Here is a 19,910-nt window from a genome sequence, read left to right on the forward strand (position 1 = left end):
TTGGCCAAGTTTTCTAATTGCATTGTTTACATTTTCTGTAGCTTGATTTTTCTATGCTTTATTCTTACTGAAATAGATGTTGAAATCTAACTATACTTGCATATTTGCCAAAATTTCCTATTCTATCAACTTTTAATTAAGAGTGTATCATTAAGTACATAAAATTTAGAATTACTACCTAGTTCTGGGAATTGAACTGACTGCTTTTATTTCTAATAATGTTTTTACCTTAAAGTTTGCTGTAATGTTAATGTATCTACAATAGTTTCCTAGGGTTGCTGTTTGCTGGGTATATATTTCTCTATCCTTTCCTTCAAAATTCACGTTTTAAAAGTGTTTCTTGTAAATAGCATATAATTGTTTTTGTTTATGTTAAATTACTTCAGTTTTATTGAGATGCAATTGACATACAGCTCTTTGGAAGTTTAAGGTGTATAGCATAATGATTTGACTTTATTACGAAATGATTACCACAGTAAGTTTAGTGAACAGTCATCATCTCATATAAAAAACTGAACAGAAAAAAGTTTTCCCTTGTGATGAGAACTCTTACGAAGTATTCTTTTAATACTGTTCATACATAACTTACAGCAGTGTTGAATTATATTTATCATGTTTTATTTCATATCCCTGGAGCTTATAACTGGAAGTTTGTATGTACTATGGTGTGTGTGGGTTAGTCGCTCAGTCATGTCTGAATCTTTGTGACCCCATGGACTGTAGCCCACCAGGATCCTCTGTTCATGGAATTCTCCAGGCAAGAATGCTGGAGTAGGTTGCCATTTTCTTCTCCAGTGGTACTATGGTAGTTCTTCTAAAATCAAGCCTGACAGTCTCTGTTAGTCCATTTACATTTAATGTAATAATGGGTTTATCATGTATATCTTACAACCTGCTTTCTATTTGCCTCACCTATTCTTTTTTTCTACCCTCCTTGTGAAGCTCTTAATCCTGTCCATGGAATTATTCCCTCTTCTGTCATTAGTTTTGAGAAGGCAATGACAACCCACTCCAGTACTCTCGCCTGGAAAATCCCATGGACAGAGGAGCCTGGTGGGCTGCAGTCCATGGGGTCACTAAGAGTTGGACACGACTGAGTGACTTCACTTTCACTTTTCACTTTTGTGCATTGGAGAAGGAAATGGCAACCCACTCCAGTGTTCTTGCCTGGAGAATCCCAGGGACGGGGGAGCCTGGTGGGCTGCCATCTATGGGGTCGCACAGACTTAGCAGCAGCAGCCTCAGCTGTCATTAGTTTGAAAGTTACACATCCTTACTAATATTAATCACAATATACACCCTAGACTTAACAAAAATCTAATATTAATTGAGATTTTAAAAACTCTCTTCTAGTATGATGCGTGGAGCTTAGAACACTTAAACCCTATATAAGCCCTCCCCATCTATATGCCTTTAACACATATGTAAACTTCATAAGACACAATTCTTGTTTTATGTAGTATTTATGTTGACCTGCATATTTCTCATTTTCATTGCTATTCAGTTTTTCCTAAAGCTCTGTCCTTATATTTGGGATTATTTTCCTTCTGCCTTTAGGATACTTTTAATTTTCCTTTAGGGTATGTGTGCTAATGAATTCTTCCAGCTATCTGCATGTAAATGTCTATTCTTCATCCTTGCAGGATATTTCCCCCAGTTAGAAATTTTGAGGTGGGCTGTCATTTTCTTTCAGCAGTTCAGAGTCACTGTATTTCACTATGCCTGCTGAGAAGTCAGTGGTCAGTTGAATTGTTGCTCCTTTGATGGTGATCCCTCTCTTACCCATGCCCCACCCCTCAGTAGCTTTAACATCTTTTCTTTGGTTTTCAGGAGTTTTACTGTGATGAGTCTAAGTGTGGACTTTTCATTTATCCCATTTGAGATTTTGGGTTTACTGAATCTTTGGTTTGATATCTTTCTTGAGCTTTGGAAAAGTTCTCAGCCAATATTTCTTTCGCTCTCCTACTTTTTTGAGATCTGAACTACACTCAGGTCGGACCTCCTCACTGTATCCTTTGTCTCTTACCCTCGATTCGCTTTCTGACTTTGCTTTTGCTCTGAAGTTTTCACCTTACTCATTCCTTTCTCAGTTGTGACTAATCTGCTCTTAAACCCATCGACTGAATTATTAATTCTTGCTGTAATATTTTTCAGTTCTAGAATTTCCATTTGGTTCCCTTTGTTTCTAATTCTCTGAATTCTTGGGCACACCGTTTGCTTTTAAACTGAGAAAGCATAGGTGGTTCGAATTCTGTGACTGAGACACCTGGAGAGACTGTGGGCATTCTTTCCCTCTGAGTCTTAAAAATGTTTTAAAAATAAGAAAATGCTTACTTTGGCTGCACTGAGTCTTGCTGCTTTGAGGGCTTTCTCTAGTTGTGGCAAGGCGGGGGCTACTCTTTCTTTGCAGTACGCAGGCTTCTCATCGCAGTGGCTTCTCCTTGCGGGGCACAGGCTCCAGGCACGTGGACTTCGGTAGTTGTGGCTCAAGGACCCAAGAGTGCAGGCTCAGGAGTTGTGGTGCACAGGGCCCCTTGCCAGGCGGGATGTCCCTGGACTAGGGATCCAGCCAGCATCCCCTGCATTGCAAGGCAGACCCTTAACCACTGGACCAACAGGGAGGCCCCCTCTGATGGTTTTCATTCATATAACATATTATTTGGTCTTCTCATATACCTGGATATTTCTGATTGTAACAGATAATTTGAAGCCTTGGGTTGTACGCCTATACTGTCAGTTTGGGGTGTTCCAACAAAATACCATAGACTTATGGTAGGCTTAAATAAGAGACATTGATTTCTCATTTCTGAAAAGGCTGGAAAGTCCAAGATTAACGTGCTGAATGATTCCATTCCCGGTGAGGGCTTTCTTTCTGGCTTACAGTGGTCTCTTTGTTGTGTCCCCTTTGATGGAGAGAGCTCTCTCATCTTTCTTTTTTTAAGGGCACTATGACACCACCCTTATGGCAGAAAGTGAAGAGGAACTAAAAAGCCTCTTGATGAAAGTGAAAGTGGAGAGTGAAAATGTTGGCTTAAAGCTCAACATTCAGAAAATGAAGATCATGGCATCTGGTCCCATCACTTCATGGCAAATAGATGGGGAAACAGTGGAAACAGAGTCAGACTTTATTTTGGGGGGCTCCAAAATCACTGCAGATGGTGACTGTAGCCATGAAATAAAAAGATGCTTACTCCTTGGAAGAAAAGTTATGACCAACCTAGATAGCATATTCAAAAGCAGAGACATTACTTTGCCAACAAAGGTCCGTCTAGTCAAGTCTATGGTTTTTCCAGTGGTCGTGTATGGATGTGAGAGTTGGACTGTGAAGAAGGCTGAGCGCCGAAGAATTGCTGCTTTTGAACTGTGGTGTTGGAGAAGACTCTTGAGAGTCCCTTGGACTGCAAGGAGATCCAACCAGTCCATTCTCAAGGAGATTAGCCCTGGGATTTCTTTGGAAGGAATGATGTTAAAGCTGAAACTCCAGTACTTTGGCCACCTCATGAGAAGAGTTGACTCATTGGAAAAGACTCTGATGCTGGGAGGGATTGGGGGCAGGAGGAAAAGGGGACAACCGAGGATGAGATGGCTGGATGGTATCACGGACTCGATGGACGTGAGTTTGAGTGAACTCCGGGAGTCGGTGATGGACAGGGAGGCCTGGTGTGCTGCGATTCATGGGGTCGCAAAGAGTCAGACACGACTGAGCGACTGAACTGAACTGATGTGAAGCTGAAGTCGGAGGATGCACTCAGTTGTTAACAGTGCATGTCCTCCGGAGGGAAGGTACGTTTGCTAAGCACTGGGGCCACTCGTGGTTTCCCCTCAATCCACTTTCAGGGACTGGATGAAGTGACTTAGAAGCTGGATCACAGAATCCACAAAGGATAGTCTTTACTGATAGTAATGGAGTGCTAGGTAACCTAAACCAATGCTCTGGCTAATGGTGGCTTGGAAACCTGCCAAAATACTTTAAAACTTTGTTGGAGTCATCCCAGAGCCAACAAAATGATGAAGCACTATCTGGTTAAAGTCACGTGGGATGGCTTTCCTCTTCCCAGAGGCTGTGTCTGAGTAGCTGGCACTTTTGATAGCCTGGTGAAGTCAAAAGGGTAGGGGCTGCCATACATGACCTGACCAAGGGGGTGGGAAGTTCCTGATGACTCTCTTATTTTGGGTGGGAGATCCCTAATGAGATTAAATTTTATGCTTTTAATTCTTAAAAATAAAAATGCATTATTTGCTGTGGATTGTGTTATAGAATTCACTCCTCAGCTGTGTCATAGGAAGCTTGGCTCATCAGAGACTAGAAGCCTGAACTCCTTGACTCCTGGAGGCGAAGTTAAGACACTGGAATAGCCCTGAATTTGGTGTCAGAAAGCCTGGGGATCAGTCTCTAATATCAAGTGGCAGCTACTGAAATTCCACGCACCATGCTTAGGAAGAAAGTAAGAGACCAAAGGGTTGACCTTGCAAACTGAAGTCTATTAAGTATCAGCAAGTACCACAGCTCTAATTTATGGCTCTTGGAAAGCAGTGACTCAGTTATGCAGAGAACTGAAATGCCTGAGGCAAGACCCCAGCTGCACAGAACCGAAAGGACAGTATGTTGCCTTAAGAATGAGATATTAAGAAATTTAGGGCCTAAAAGCACCCCCTGCCACATTCCTCTTGCGGGGGGCGGGGATGTTCTAACAAGCTGGAGGAACACTCAGCTGAGTGTTCCCACTGACGCTGGTCCTATGTTCTTTCCTGTCTTCTCCAGCTCCTCTCATTTCCTTCCGAAGAAGAGGACTGTGTGTACCGTGTACTTTCTGTGCTTCAGGGACCTTCTTTCCTTTCTCTGTCTTTGTCCTTGAGCTCCTCCACAGCCCCGCTTCCATCTGCACTGCTGAATGGCGGCCATTCTGTGACGCCGACCTTGCAAGGCTGTTGTTCACAGATCCTGCGACACCAGCCTCAGTGGGTGATGGGACCAGAGCTACAGTTCTGAAGCTTGTTTGCACAGTGCCTTGAACTCTTAAGGAAAGGTGCTACTGAGAGGAGCACATTCTTTTAAAAACAAACAATATGATAGATGACACACTGCAAAAATAGCTCTGTATCTTGGGCAAAATCAGATGTGAGTTTACATGCAAACACACAATGAATGATCTTGTGTTGCCTCATTCTACATGTTTTTGCTTTGTGGAAAACCGAAAAAATTTCTAAAGCAAATTAATGCAAGCATAATTCAAGTTTATCATTTTAAATTTATTGTCCCGTAATAAATCTTTCACAAAAATGAAGAAAAGCCTCTGGAGGGTTTGCAGAGCCGAGGCTGTGATGCAGTGGTGTCTGGAGCGTGTGCTTGCACGCTGCCTCTGGGGCTGCAGCCCCAGCTGAACTTTTAGGCCCGTGAGGACCTCTACCGTGTGGTTACGAGCGGGGGGTAGGGGAGGACACTGTTGGAGAACGGGGCTGTGGGGGCGCCCCGTGAGCCGGGGCGCCTGGGGAAGAGGCTGCGCGGCTCCCCTGTCAAAGCTCTCTTGGGTTTGCCCTGTGGCCGAGTGCTGGGGACTCCAGTCCTCCTGTCGGCAGAACTGACAGGCCTGCAGCCCAGGGACTGTCCCACGCCACTGCGCGCTCCTCAGCCTCTGAGGACAGTCCTGGGGTCCTACCAGGGGCTCCTCTGTGCCACGTGACCCTTTAAAACAGTTGCGTTTTGGTTTAAAGGAAAGGAAGCAGATCAGAACGCTCGGGAAACAAATTAAAGCTATGTATCACGCTTCCATAGAGGAAATATAAAAAACTGTGGCCTGAAATGGGCATCCAGGATTTTCTCCTTTCTGACTGGAGGACTCCGCCTTCCACCTTCACACTGCCTCCCCCACAGGCCAGACTAAGCAGAAGCCCTTCACAGGCCTCACCTGCTGGTCTGAGGCCCTGTCTGTGACCTTCAGGGAAACCCCAGGGTCCCAGCCACTGGCAGAGACTCTCAAGAGGCCGGAGGCTGAGGAGGCAGTGGCCAGGCCGCACGTCCACCCAGCGCAGGCCCTGCCTCAGCCAGCCAGCCTCGGGGAGCTCTGGTCTCAGCCCTGTCCTGCCGAAGATGAAACCGGCCGGCCTCAGACACTGCCGAGAGGACGGGCAGCCGGGCTTCTCAAGGGGGGAACCACACAAAGGCGCGCTGGCGCGTCACGTGTTTAACCTTCCCAGGGCTCCGTGTGAGAGACGCTGGCGATGGATCGAAGTGACTCTGGTCGCCAGCCCGGGGACAGGAGAGAAGCTGCTTGTGATATAGATTAGGCAACAGCAGGTTGAAACGGGTGCTTCCCTTGCAGAAAAGCACATAACTTTTGTGTCTTTGAGACTGAAACTAGGCCCAAAGGGGTGGCCGTGGGCCCAGAGCGTGGCTCTAAAGGCCTATCCCTTCTGTCCTCGGTGACCATTGCTCTGCCCAGGGCAACCCCAGTGGCCGCGTCCCTCAGAGGAGCTCAGGGAGCCAACTGTGGCTCACACAGGCCCCAGAAGAGTTTAAACAAAGTCAGAGATGGACAAGAAAACATGTCTTTCATCTGGTGTGGAACACCGTATTAATCAAATTGGTCTCCTTTTTCTCCTACTGGTCTGGTTGAAGAAAAAAAGACTGCTTTCAAAATGAAGCTTTTCTTTTCCTAATGATTAATACAGAGAAGATTAACTTAATTTGTGCTAGACTCCAATTTAATTCAGCTATAGCTCAGAGGCCAAATCCACAGAAAAGCTAATCTGGGCTTCATGAGGAGGAGCCATTTCTTTCTTTGAGGGAAAGATGTGGAGGATCTCCAGGCTTGTATTCAGCTGCCCAGGCTTCCCTCACGGGTCCTCTGAAAGGCCACTACACACATACACGGCTTCGTTTCCTTATTAATTCCTGTCCTGTCATCTTTTCAGATTGATATTTCTCAATGCTGAAACACAAACACACCACAGACACACACTCTCAAAACAAAAATCCTGAGCATGCAAAAAAGAAAAGAAAAAGAAGTATGCACTGATAAAGTGTTATATGCCTAAGGCATCAGGTTTCCTGGAAAAGCTCTAGATTTTTGGTTTAGAAATAAGATTGCATGTGAAATAGCTGGTTTTTATATTTATTATGGTTGCGTACCCCCCTCCCACTTTTTGCACTAGAATCTAAACTGAGTGATCTATTGCCAACTGGCACCAATTTTCCACACCCACGTGTGCAAGGGAAACACGCCTGTGTGATCCTCTTTAATAGAAGACACACCAGGGAATCTGTCTACCTCCGTTCCCCAGAAAGAACATAAGTAGAAGGGCTGCGGCTGGAGGGGGTCAGAGGCTGGGTGGGGTGGGGGGCGGGGAACGGGGCCGCTCTCAGTCGGAATCCATTGTGAACAGCTGGATGTCCTGTGGGTTCCAGTAGAGGCCTACTGCTGAGTTGTACACCAGGGACCAGACGTAGGGGATAAAAAACTCCTCGGGCTGCTCCTCTTCCACATATTTGAATTTCAGTTCTGGAAATTTCTGCAACAAAAACAAGATGAGTTGATCAATCTCACAGGCCTGTGTGAGAGCAGCGGGAGTTTGTACACAGTGTGTGGGGGGCGCAGGGGGCCTGGGAGCCCTGGGCCACAGATCCAGCCTCCCGATGATCCCCTGGAGGCCGGGTGAATCCCCCGAGGGAAGGGCACACAAGCCCACCGGCCCTGGTCAGGGCATGAGGCGAAGCGAGAGACGTCAGGCGGGAAAGCAGGCCCTGCCTGGGGCAGACAGTGCTCAAGTAGAGACTGTCTGTTGCGTGGCTGGAGTCCTGTTGACTGGGTCTCCTTGAGACACATTCCCTCTCAGGGCTGAGTCACCTTGGAGGCAAGGACGTTCCCCCCCACAGCTCCTCGGCCTTCACTGTGCAGGCTGGCAGCACCGTAGGCCCGGGTGGACGTGGCGGGTGGGGGTGAGGTGGGGGCACTCCGGCCCTGTGGAGCGGGCAGCAGAGGGGAGCCTGGCTCTGCCATGCTTCCGGGTGGCCTAGCTGCACTCTGCAGTCCCGGGTGAGAAGGAAGAACACGTGCAGATTCCTGGAAGTGGCACTTTCACCGCAGCATTTCACCAGGATTGGGGCTTCTCATTTTCTGATCTTACTCCTGATCTATTATTCCAGCCAGGGCAGGGGAAGTGACGTCTCCTCACCCCTTTGGCAGCCAAGGAGCCTGGGGTCCCCAAAGGTCCCTGGTGCAGATGCTTCTCAGGCCAAGGTGACGCCAGCAGGAGTGGCTGCAGTTTGGTGACCTGTGTCCCAGGTGGGGCGGGGACAAGGGGCAAGGGTCCCAGGAGGAGGGGCAGGGCAGAAGGTCGAGGGGGAGGGCTGAGAGAAGAAGGGAGACGCACACACAGAACGCATGGCCCACGAGAGCAGGGATTCTATATTCACTGTGTTTGCGGCTGTGTCCCCTCAGAGAGTGGTCAGACACTTAACAAATGACTTGATGAATGACTCAAAGAAGCAATCAACCATATAAGGACCAATTAGGTCCCAGACACAATGGTAAATACTTTACGTATATTACAGTAGTCAATCTCTCTTACGTGAGTCACTCACTCATTATTCTATTGCTTGGATGTCTGCTCCTGTGCACACCAGGCAGTGTGCATCAGGGCCTCACCATGCATAGTCCCTGTCCTCACAGAAGGTTACTTCTCCTGGAGCAGAGGGACAAAGAAGCGGCAGCCACGGAACAATGGAGGTGAGTAAGGAAGAGTACGGTAAGTCCCCTACATATGAATGAGCTCTGTTTTGAGAACACGTTTGTAAGTCCAACCAAGTTAGCTTAGGTACCCAACTGACACAACTGGCTACACAGTATTATAATGTAATAGATTTATAATACTTCTCAAACAAATAATACAGAGAAAAAAAACAAACCAAAAAATAAAGGAAACATTTTTAATCTTACAGTTCAGTGCCTTGGCAAGCACAGTAGTATAGCAGGGCTGGCACACAGGGGCTGGCACCGAGTGGCCAGGCAAGAACTACTGACTGCAGCGGGGGGAGGAGGTGGGCGATGGCAGAGCTGAAGGATCGTCAGCAACAGGAGAGAGGGCGAGCTGCAGTTTCACTTCTGCCCGATGTTGACCGAATGCACCTCTGAAAGTCTGCAACTTGAAGGTGTGTATGTAGGGAACTTACTATCGTAAGAAGGGAGTCCCACTAAGGAGGGACCAGTGGCTACACAGGCCTGCGGGAGGTGGAAGGGCAGCCAGGCGAAGAGGGAAGCCAGCGCCTTCTGAGGGAACAGCAGGCAGGGAAGGCATGAGGCACTTTTTGCTGGAGGCGAGAAGAGGGACAGTGGGGGAGCCAGCCCTGGTGAGCAGGGCCCAGAGGGGAGGATGGAATCGCATGAAGAGTCCTGGCCTCCGCTCGAAGGGCCTTCGAAACCTTTGAGGGGTCTCAGGAGGGGGGCTTGATGGGAGAGGCTTTGTGCAGGGACCACTTGATCACAGGGTGGAGAACTAGAGGGCACTGGAGGGGACAGGGCCTGGTCCAGGTGAAGGGAAAATGAGCCTGAACTAAAATGAGTTAAAAAATTTTAAACAAAAAGTGAGGGCGTGGGGGGAGGGGTGGTGGTGGTAGGTAGTGGGTTAGGGGCTAAGAGGGGGCGGGAGTAAGGAGTTACACACATGGGGGTCCCTGGTGGCTCAGACAGCAAAGAATCTGCCTGCAACGCTGGAGACTCGGGTTTGATCCCTGCATTGGGAAGATCCCTTGATGGCTACCCACTTCAGTATTCTTGCCTGGAGAATCCCAAGGACAGAGGAGCCTGGTGGGCTAAAGTCCACGGAGTCGCAAAGAACTGGACACGACGGAGCGACTAACACTTTCACTTTTTTCACTTTCACACAGAGTTAAAGAGATTTTTCAGATAACTTGTGCAGTGATTAAGACTTAACATCTAAGTGCTGGATCCTCAGAGTTCCAGAATGATGACCCTGGGGCGGGGTTATGCAGGAAATTCTTTGTGGCAAGTAGAGTTTTGAGTTAAATTTTAGCAAAATGTATAGGATATCACGGGAAGGAGGGTCCTCTGGTCACGGCTGTTCCCTCAACATACCACAACGGCACAGTCCCCATCTGTTACAGCTTTAATGGAAACCAACTTCACTCCATGGCTCCCAGGGCATCAGTAAATACAGTCTATACACAAATGGGATTTATAAGCAGCCCACACTTCAGCCCTACCTACCGCTATATCCACCCTCATACATTTTACCCCATACTTTGCAAAACGATCCAGGTTGAATGCAAACCCAGGCCTTTTCAGGGCATCAGTGTTTCTGAATCAGTCCTCTCCTCTCCTCAGTGCAGGCTAATGGTCTCGGTGTGCGCTGAGGGCCGTGTTGGTGCTCGTGCACAGGGACCACTTCTCCCGCTGGGCTCCGGGGGTCAGTCTGGCAGACAAACCACGAGCAGTGGGGGGTGCGGCACTTCTGGCGCTTCCTGGTCTGACTGGAATTCGGTTCGGTCCCCCGGCTTTCCGTCCTGCGGGACCCCTCCCACCCTGGGCCCACAGTCTCTGGGCGCGCCACAGATGTTCAGCAGCTGTGCAGTCTCTGGGGCCCGGGCACCCTTGATGAGCCTCCTCACGTGCTCTGCACCGCTTCTGGCCTGGCACGGAGTTCTCAGGTATGGGGACAGGGTTCTCGGAGGTGGCAAAAGGTCTTTGTCACGGAACCAGGTGTTTTATAGGTAGCAACACAATGATCTTCTTTTCCGTGAAAAACCTGCATCTGTAGCAACAGGGTGCAGTGAGCGGCTGCCACCAACCGAGCACTCCCTGAGCACCAGGCCGGCCTAGAAGCTCCCCAGACGTGTCCTGGCAAGGCCCACATGGCCAGCTCCACAGATGGAAGGTGAGGTGGGGCCTGGAGCAGCTGAGTGGCTCATTTCAGGTTACACAGCACGTGGGGAGGAGTCAGGATTGGAGCCTGGGTCTGACTCGGTGGGAAAGTTTGACAAGAGATACCACAGTCACAGATACCACAGTCAGCCTACTGCTCTGTCCCCAGATCCAATTCTCCAAGGCTCCACGGGGCCCTGTCACTATATGGACAGAACCTAACCCACACACTGCTGGTCCTGAAAGAAATGACCAACCCCACAAAGATGTCAAGCATCAAGAAAGTGGGGCTTCCCTGGTGGTCCAGTGTTTAAGAATCCACCTTGCAATGCAGGGGACACCAGTTTGATCCCTGGTCTGGGAAGCTCCCCGTGCCTCGGAGCACCTAAGTCTGAGAGCCACAGCTACCGAGTCCAAGTGCAGCCACCACTGAAGCCTGCACACCCAGGGCCTGTGGTCTGCAGCAAGAGAAGCCACCGCGGTGAGAGGCCCACAGACCTCAACAGGAAACAGCCCCCGCTCCCTGAAACTAGAGAAAGCCCCCCTACAGCAACGAAGGCCTAGCACAGCGCCCCCCCAAAAGAACCAAGAAAGTATGGTGGACTGTGTGTGCGAAGAAGAAACAAACTTCACCCTCTAATAATGAGGATGCAAGTCCTAGCTCTTGGAGTGGCCTCAACTTAGAAAACCTTTCACACTGTCTTGGAGGGGAGGGAGTGGGCTGTGGGCTCAGAGGTGGCGGCTTGAAACCTGCTCCTCAACACAGCAATGTCTCTTTCAGCTGGAATAATAACATCCTACATTTTTAAGTGGGAATGTCACAAATACGACGCATTTCTGGTTGTCAGTGACAAAAATGACTAAAAGATGTGAAGCCTTTTCTCCATCAAGTGACTATTCAGGGGTTTTCCTAAGAAGGCAGGCCTCAGGAAAGGACATGAGGCAGCTTACCCGAGACCGCTTTCTGTCCCTCCAGGGAGGGTGGGATGGAAATAGAACGAGCAAATTGCTTTCTCAAGAATTCCCTCCAATTAAGCTAAAGAAACTTAGGCAAGAGCTGCTCAGGGGATGGCACTGCGTTCATGTGCTGGCACAAATCTAGTAGCCCTCGTGGTTTGGGGGAAACTCTGACAACTCTCCCGTTAGGACGAGTCACGAGTCAGACGCTGCCTTTAGGTCACAAGCAGTCAGATCCAGGAAAAGGCCACCAGGAGAAGCATCTGGCACCCTCCAGGGCTTCCCTTTCCACCACCTGGTAGAAACGAAGCTGAAAATGCCTTGTTTTTATTTTTGCTTGAGTTTACTGCAAAATGATCCATCTCACTCTGGAGAGAGTAGTAAAGTTCTGTCACAAGCAAAGGTAGGTTTTGAAGAAGGGCCTTCCATCTGTCTGGATCCTCACTTGTTGAAGAGCGAGCTGTATGAACAAATGCATGGTTTCCTGTCTGTGCACATCCCTGCGCTGCAGCTGGTTAACTGGACGGGAGGTGGGGCTTGGCTCTGAGGGGAGTTCAGAGCTATCGTGATGAGAAGAGAGGGGTCACCTCTAAGCTGTATTTTACATCAGTCTCCCTGGATAGTTCTGTGGCAGACGCAACAACCTCCAACGGGGTGTGACGTCTAGCTCCGAGAGGACACGGCTGGAGAGGCTGAGGTGGCCAGGCGTGGGGACGCCAGGCCTCCTGTTGGCTCACAGAGCCCACCCAGCAGGGGCACTCTGAGGAAGGGACACACCGAGGGTGCCCAGGGGTCAGGGGCGTGGGTCACCTCACCCATGACCACCCAGTAACAAGCAGCATCTCTCAGCTCATTGGCTGGTCTCCTCCACAGCAGTTGGGGTTGAGCTTGCATATTTGTTTGTTTACTTGGGTACCATCTTCCCCTCCAGGACACAGGTCCCAGGAAGGCAGGGACCTTGCTAAGATGACAGCATCTAGCATACTGCTGACACTGAGGAAATGTCTGCTGAACAATGAATTAAATGAATGAGCGCATGGCTTCAACTCTACACATAACCCTGTGACATACGTTTATTAACTATGTTGAATGGATAAGAAAACCGAGGCTCAAAAGAACAAATAAGACGCCAAAGAGGACAGAGCTAGGAAGCGGAGGAGCTGGAGGCCAAACAAAAGTACACCTCTCCCCTGCGCGCCCCTCAGAGTCGACAGGGACCTAGCTGCGCGTTTCTTTAAAATGTCTACATCACACACAGACACGAGGTCTTCATGTCTCTCTAGTAATGATAAAGAACCTCAAGCATTTCTTCCGTGTTCCCAGCTGCTAAGTCACTAGCCCTCTGTGCTTGAGTGTCCTCACGGGAACGGACGGGACCGCTCTCCAGCTCTGGAGCCCAGGTGGCCCCGGGCTGCTGGGGGTCAGGAGGCGTCGGCCCTTTCCTGGATCGGCCACTGGCAGGCTGAGCCACATGGGGCAAGTCACAGCGTTTCTGCAGGACTCGGTTCTCTCGCCTTGCAGAAAATGAAGGGCCTTGGGCTTCTTCTGAGTCTCCTGGGTGTGGTTTTATGAGATGACCCCAGTAAGGGCTCCACTTTGGGATTCTCTGCATGCCCCCCAGGATCTGCTGGGTCCACCTGGAGAAAAGGGCTGGATGAGTTGGGTTGAGGGACAGCCCTCACGTCAAGCACTTGCGGGCTGCCACTCAGACAGGCGTTACCTGGGGGCAGGCTCAGCGGAGAGGGTCAATATCTGAAGGTTCCTGAGCTGTCCTGGGGGGTGACAACAGTTGGGTTTTAAAGGCTAAGACTCCCCAAATGCTTAACAATCAAGACACACACGAGGCTGTGGTTGGCCTGCTGAGGTCTGAGAGCTCGTGGCTAAGTGGGCTGAGGTCCCAGGCATGGCCGCTTCCGTGGAGTGTGTGCCACTGGACACAGGGCAACCCAGAGAGCAAGCAGAGACAGAGTGGCGTGGATACACTTCTGTTACTAGCAAAACCCAAACACTGCAGACAGTACACGCTCACGCCCCTCAAGTTCTAGTACCAGCTCCTCCTTCCTCAAGGGAACAAGTGGGCTGTGGGTTATTTGCTTGAAATTTTTCACCAGCACTTAAAAGGTTCAGAAAGGGGGATAAAGCATAAACAGTAAGAAAAACAGAGCATTTTCTCCGGGATTGGCTATAACAAAACAAACATAACAAAGCACAAGGTAAAAAGTTTCCTCTTTCCTGCAATGAGCTGTTTTTAAGACAGTGTACTGGGAAGATTTTAAAAGGGCGAATAACAGGCATAAATCTTAAGAATTTGGAAAACACCGGAGCACAGCCTCTGCATAACGAACCCTGTCCAAGGAGCACCGAATTTGACACCCTTCCCAATGTCTCCCTGTCTATCTAGTCGGAGAGAGAGCCCACCTGGGTTGAGACTGAGACAGACATTCTTAAAAATATGTGTTCCTCTAAAACAGATCTGTAGATGGTGACTGCAGCCATGAATTAAAAGACACTTACTCCTTGGAAGGAAAGTTCTGACCAACCTAGATAGCATATTCAAAAGCAGAGACATTACTTTGCCAACAAAGGTCCGTCTAGTCAAGGATATGGTTTTTCCAGTGGTCATGTATGGATGTGAGAGTTGGACTGTGAAGAAAGCCGAGTGCCGAAGAATTGCTGCTTTTGAACTGTGGTGTTGGAGAAGATGCTTGAGAGTCCCTTGGACTGCAAGGAGATCCAGACAGTCCATTCTGAAGGAGATCAGCCCTGGGATTTCTTTGGAAGGACTGATGCTAAAGCTGAAACTCCAGTACTCTGGCCACTTCATGTGAAGAGCTAACTCATTGGAAAAGACTCTGATGCTGGGAGGGACTGGGGGCAGGAGGAACAGGGGACAGCAGAAGATGAGATGGCTGGATGGCATCACCGACTTGATGGACATGAGTTTGAGTGAACTCCGGGAGTTGGTGGTGGACAGGGAGGCCATGGGATCACAAAAAGTCGCATATGACTTAGCAATTGAACAGCAACAACAATACTCTTAGAACTCTGAGAGCTAAGGAAAAGAAAGACAAAAGGCTCTATTTACACTAAAGACACTGGGGACACATTTTGTTAAGATTCAGCCCAAGAAATGTCATAGTCTGAATGTCAGATCAACAGCCTAGAAAAAGTCACTCTTTGCTCTGCTCTTTTCATGCCTGTGAAGAACGGTGATGCCATCCTGCGCTGGTTCAGGGAGGCCCAGGTTCCTCACTTGAGAGCATCTTCACTCCTGACCCGGTCAGCAGGGCACAGGCCACCGGGGTCTTCCCGACTCTGAAGCCGTCCTCCCTCGTCTACCTCATCTCCTTTTTTGCCTTCTAAGGCCCCCCTACGGGCCTCAGTGAGGGACTCCTGGGTAGATGGGCTTGAGAACCCACTGAAGATCCGGGAAAGCAGAGGAGGGGGCTCTGGGGGGATGGGGGCTTTGGTGTGACAGTTACGGCAAGAAGGGGTGAGGAGAGGGTGGGGAGCTGGTCACCGCAGACCCAGGCGTTCACCCCTCTCCTTCCGAGACAGTTGTGACTCAGCTCAACAAGGAGGGAAAACCCATCTCTCAAGCTCAGGGCTTGGTCTCAATCCAAAGCTACTTACAACAATCTTGTTGTTTTGACTTTTGGAGCCAGAGGTAATGCTAGACTCTCTCGAGTTTGGCCGGAATGTTTTTTATCAGCTCCAGTGAATCAACCCACCGCAGTGGGACATCCGGACGCCCAGCCCAGAGACAAAGCAAAGGTCTGATTTGGTGGTTGAGACTCGGGTATAATAAGTAGACCAAACGCTTTAAAGACTGTCTCTGCTGTCAGCCATGTGATCTGGTAGAAACCCACAGGAAGTTCAGCGAACAGATGTAGGGCTCAACTGCAATAATTTTATTACCGCAAAAGTTCAATGGAGTTTTCCCCCTTCCACCATTTATACAGATAGCATCAGAAACTCTAGCAAGTCCCTGGCGTGGCTCCAGAAAGTTTAGTGTGCTTTAAAATCAAACAGCTAGACAGCACATTACAAAAAATTCTTTCAAAGACCGTATCAAGCCTCTGAATAGACAAGTGATGGGTGATGGCTGGCAACGAGGCAGCCCATCACTGCTGGGAGATGGTGTGGGACGGGGTGGGAGAGGTGAGTGGCTGCTAGTGGCATGCCCCGGGGCTGTGGTGGTCAGGTTCTGTGCACATGGAAAGCAAACTGATTTCAAAATCCCGGCATAAGATATCCAGGTAGGCATTTACAGGCAATTATTTTATCGTGGGGTAAATTGGGGATGAAGAACCAGTTTCCCTACTATTCCTTCCCTGATTTAATCTCACTGTGTAATGTTGGGTCCTTCAGGAATGGGTCCTTAAACTAAACACAGGAGGTGAGCGCCAACTATATATGAAGCATTACACTTGGAGGAAAGGAAAAGGAAAAGGAGTAACTGCTGCTCCTCCAACAGCGGGGATAAGCTAGCAGGAGGAAGAATGGTGGGAACATGACACAAGGTGCAAGGGCCGCGCCGCAGGCAGACCGGCCAACACCAGGCTCAGACGACCGTGGGTGGGCCTGAACGCAAGCTCTACGAGAAGCATCCATGTGATCGGTCCAGCTAAATTACAATCTGAACAAGCCTGAACCGCAGGCTCTTCTTTGTCTGATGGAATCCACTGTAAATGAATCAAATATTATTGCTTAACTGACATAAAGGAGATAAGCACTGGTCTGTAAATAAAAGGAACACTGGATGTGGAGCAGTCCTGTTTTATGCAAATTAGTTTCAAAGTGAATGAAAAACTAAATCTGAAGTACAGAAAACTGAAAGGGTCATTTGTTTTTACTTTACTTTAATTTTATTTTTGGGGGCTTCCCTGATAGCTCAGTTGGTAAAGAATCCATCTGCAATGCAGGAGACCCGGGCTCAATTCCTGGGTCGGGAAGATCCGCTGGAGAAGGGATAGGTGACCCTCTTCAGTATTCCTGGGCTTCCCTGGTGGCTCAGGTGGTAAAGAATCTGCTTGCAATGCAGGAGACCTGGGTTGGATCCCTGGGTTTGGAAGATCCCTTAGAGAAGGGAAAGGCTACCCACTCCCGTATTCTGGCCTGGAGAATTCCAGGGGGTCACAAAGAGTCAGACATGACTGAGCGACTTTCACTTCTGCCTGCACCGTGTGGGGTGCAGGATCGAACCCACACTCCCTGTAGGGCAAGTGTGAAGTCCTACCCACTGGACTGCCAGGGAATTCCCTAAAGGGCGATTTATTAAAAATTATAAATTAAGAGATACAAAGCTGACTTTAAGAAGTCTGTCATGAGGTGGCTCAGAATACAGTCACAATACCTTGCATGTCTAGGCGCATGCTGGCTGGCTGGGCAGTGGGCACCTTCGGGATCTCCCTGGGAAGAAGAGAGCTACAAGGTGAGCCCGCATCTAAGTCGCTCAGTCGTGTCCGACTCTGCAACTCCATGGACTGTAGCCTTCCAGGCTCCTCTGTCCATGGAATTCTCTAGGCAAGAATACTGCAGTGGGTTGCTGTTTCCTCCTCCAGCTGATCTTCCCAACCCAGGGATCAAACCTGCATCTCTTATGTCTCCTGCATTGGCAGGCAGGTTCTTTACCACTAGCACCACCTGGGAGACCCAGGGTGAGTGGACACCTATGAATATTTTGAAAGCTCCGGCCAGAAGACCACCTCTGAGATTACAAGGGACACTAATGGCTCTGTGACTGGTGGCAAAAAAAACCCCAAAAACTCTTAGGAAAAACAGAAAGATACAATGTAAGATTGAGCCTACACTTGTGATGAATTCTCCACCATCACACCATCAGCCAGAATCTGAAGTCTGCTGGAGTCTGAAGACAGACTCTCTCTCACAGGTCCAGGTTAAAGGGGGTCATGAAATGGGGATGTCTTCCGTTTGAAATTTCTCTCTCTTTTCGGGAGAAGGGGCACTGGTAGGGCAGCCTGCAGGAGCAGGAGGGAAGAACAGGCTCTCCCTGAGACAGGCTGTGACAAGTGGGTACTGACCTATAGGGGCTGGGTTGGGGGCAGGGAGGAAGCTGGCATTGCTCGTGGCGAGAACTTGTGGGCAAACACTGAGGCCGATGACACACTTGCAGGCCTGGCAAGTTGTAGGGCCCAGACACAGGCTCCAAGGCCAGCAGCTGGGGATGCTGCTGGAAAGAAGGGATGAAGACAGACAGGGGCCTCAAGCGCTGGGATAATATATCTATTCATTCAGTGAGCCTAGAATTGAGAGAAGAGGCATGTTGGGGATAGATAGTTCTAATTTAAACACCATTAGCTCTGAGATGGCAGCTGAAGTTGCCAAGGGTGTAAACTCCTCAAGAAGACTGAGCTGCAGCACTGAGTACTGACCGAGTATTGACTGAGTACTGTAGTATCCAAAAACCTGTTCTAAATGCAAATTATTTTGAATACAGCAGACCGGGAGGAGGAGAATGTTTTGATTCCATGGTGGGAGATGAAGGGCAAAAGTTAAGAATTTACTGGCATACTTCTTGTCTGAAAGCCAGCCCAGAGGGGGAGCCACAGATGACTGGAAAAGTGTATTCTTCCTGCAGTGGGCTCCTTATTTTGGACAGGACTCAGATACCTAGGGCTTCCCTCATAGCTCAGTTGGTAAAGAATCTGCCTGCAATACAGGGAACCCTGGTTTGATTCCTAGGCTGGGAAAATCCACTCGAGAAGGGATAGGCTACCCACTCCAGTATTCTTGGGCTTCCCTTGTGTAGTCCATGGGGTCGCAAAGAGTCAGATACAACCGAGTGACTTTCACTTTCACTTTCAGATACCTGGTTAAGAGAGTGAGATCCCAGGGAAAAAAAAATGCATTACTAGGAAATAAAAGTCCTAGTAGAATAAAAGCTCCATGAGGGCAGGGATTTCCCCCTCCCCCCACCCCCCCGCTACTGATGCATCCAGTTTAGAAGATTGCCACGGACTTGAGAGATATTTGCTGAGTGAATGAATAAATGAATGAATGAAGAGGTAAAAATAGCTGTTTGTAAAAAACTCAGAGTTATTGGCAGGGCGGGAGTGGGGTGTGTTGGGTGGGTGGCGGATTTCCCTGGTAGCTCAGCTGGGAAAGAATCCGCCTGCAATGCAGAAGAACCTGGTTTGATCCCTGGGTTGGGAAGTTCCCCTGGAGAAGGGATAGGCTACCGATTCCAGTATTCTTGGGCTTCCCTGTTGGCTCAGATGGTAAAGAATTCGCCTGCAATATAAGGAGACATGGGTTCGATCCTTGGGTTTGAAAGATCCCCTGGAGGAGGGCATGGCAACCCACTCCAGTATCCTTGGCTGGAGAATTCCCATGGACAGAGGAGCCTGGTGGGCTACAGTCCATGAGGTTGCAAAGAGTTGGTATGACCAAGCGGGTAAGCATTTTGGGGAGGTGGGGGACAAGAGGGGAAAATTGAGTCCTGTACACTGGATGAGTCAGTGGAATAACTGCCCAAATTTATTTGGGGCAAAATGAGCCAAATTAATTTGAGATGCAAATGAACTGACTTAACTGGGATTTGGGGGCAATACTTACAAACTCAATAAATTACTTCTCAAACTACCTCTTCTCCTTGCTTACCACCATCCTACCACTGTCATAATCTGGCTTACCTAGGAAACTGGATCCTGGATAATGGATGACATTAATATAGATAGTCACAGTCATATTTTATATTTCAATATATACCTAATTATGGAAAATAAATGAGTTCATCAAAATGTACTAGTCATGAACCGACACATAATATGTGAATGGAGAAACGTTCGTTTTTAATGAGTCCTTTACTTTTTCCTTTTGTCAACACTATAATATGGTTTTTAAAATGGGGTAAGTTAAGGCCTTAAAATGTAAACAGTAAGTCCTGATTAGTGCGTCTGTGATAATATTTCTTTATACTGTTTTTTTTTTTTTTCAGATTAATATGTGAATTAAGAGAGAGTGGGAGATAGAGATTTTGGAGAAAGATTCTGAATCTTGTTTAGACAAATTCTGGAAAAGCAAGGATCTTTGCTATGTCTGAAATGTCCGTGC

The 19,910-nt window shown here is 48.7% G+C and overlaps 1 protein-coding gene across 2 annotated transcripts in view; it reads right to left on the reverse strand.

Annotated features, from left to right (window-relative positions):
* Positions 1-6,989: 6,989 nt before the first annotated feature.
* Positions 6,990-19,910, reverse strand: part of DYM (dymeclin) — a 391,990-nt gene continuing 379,069 nt past the window's right edge. For both annotated transcript variants that reach the window (XM_068994002.1, XM_068994001.1), the window contains one exon: positions 6,990-7,509. In XM_068994002.1, coding sequence (XP_068850103.1) covers positions 7,360-7,509 — 150 coding nt within the window. In that variant the 3' untranslated portion in view covers positions 6,990-7,359. The remainder of the gene's footprint in view (positions 7,510-19,910) is intronic.

This window comes from Capricornis sumatraensis, chromosome 21 (assembly GCF_032405125.1).
Source record: "Capricornis sumatraensis isolate serow.1 chromosome 21, serow.2, whole genome shotgun sequence".
Classification (NCBI taxonomy): Eukaryota; Metazoa; Chordata; class Mammalia; order Artiodactyla; family Bovidae; genus Capricornis; species Capricornis sumatraensis.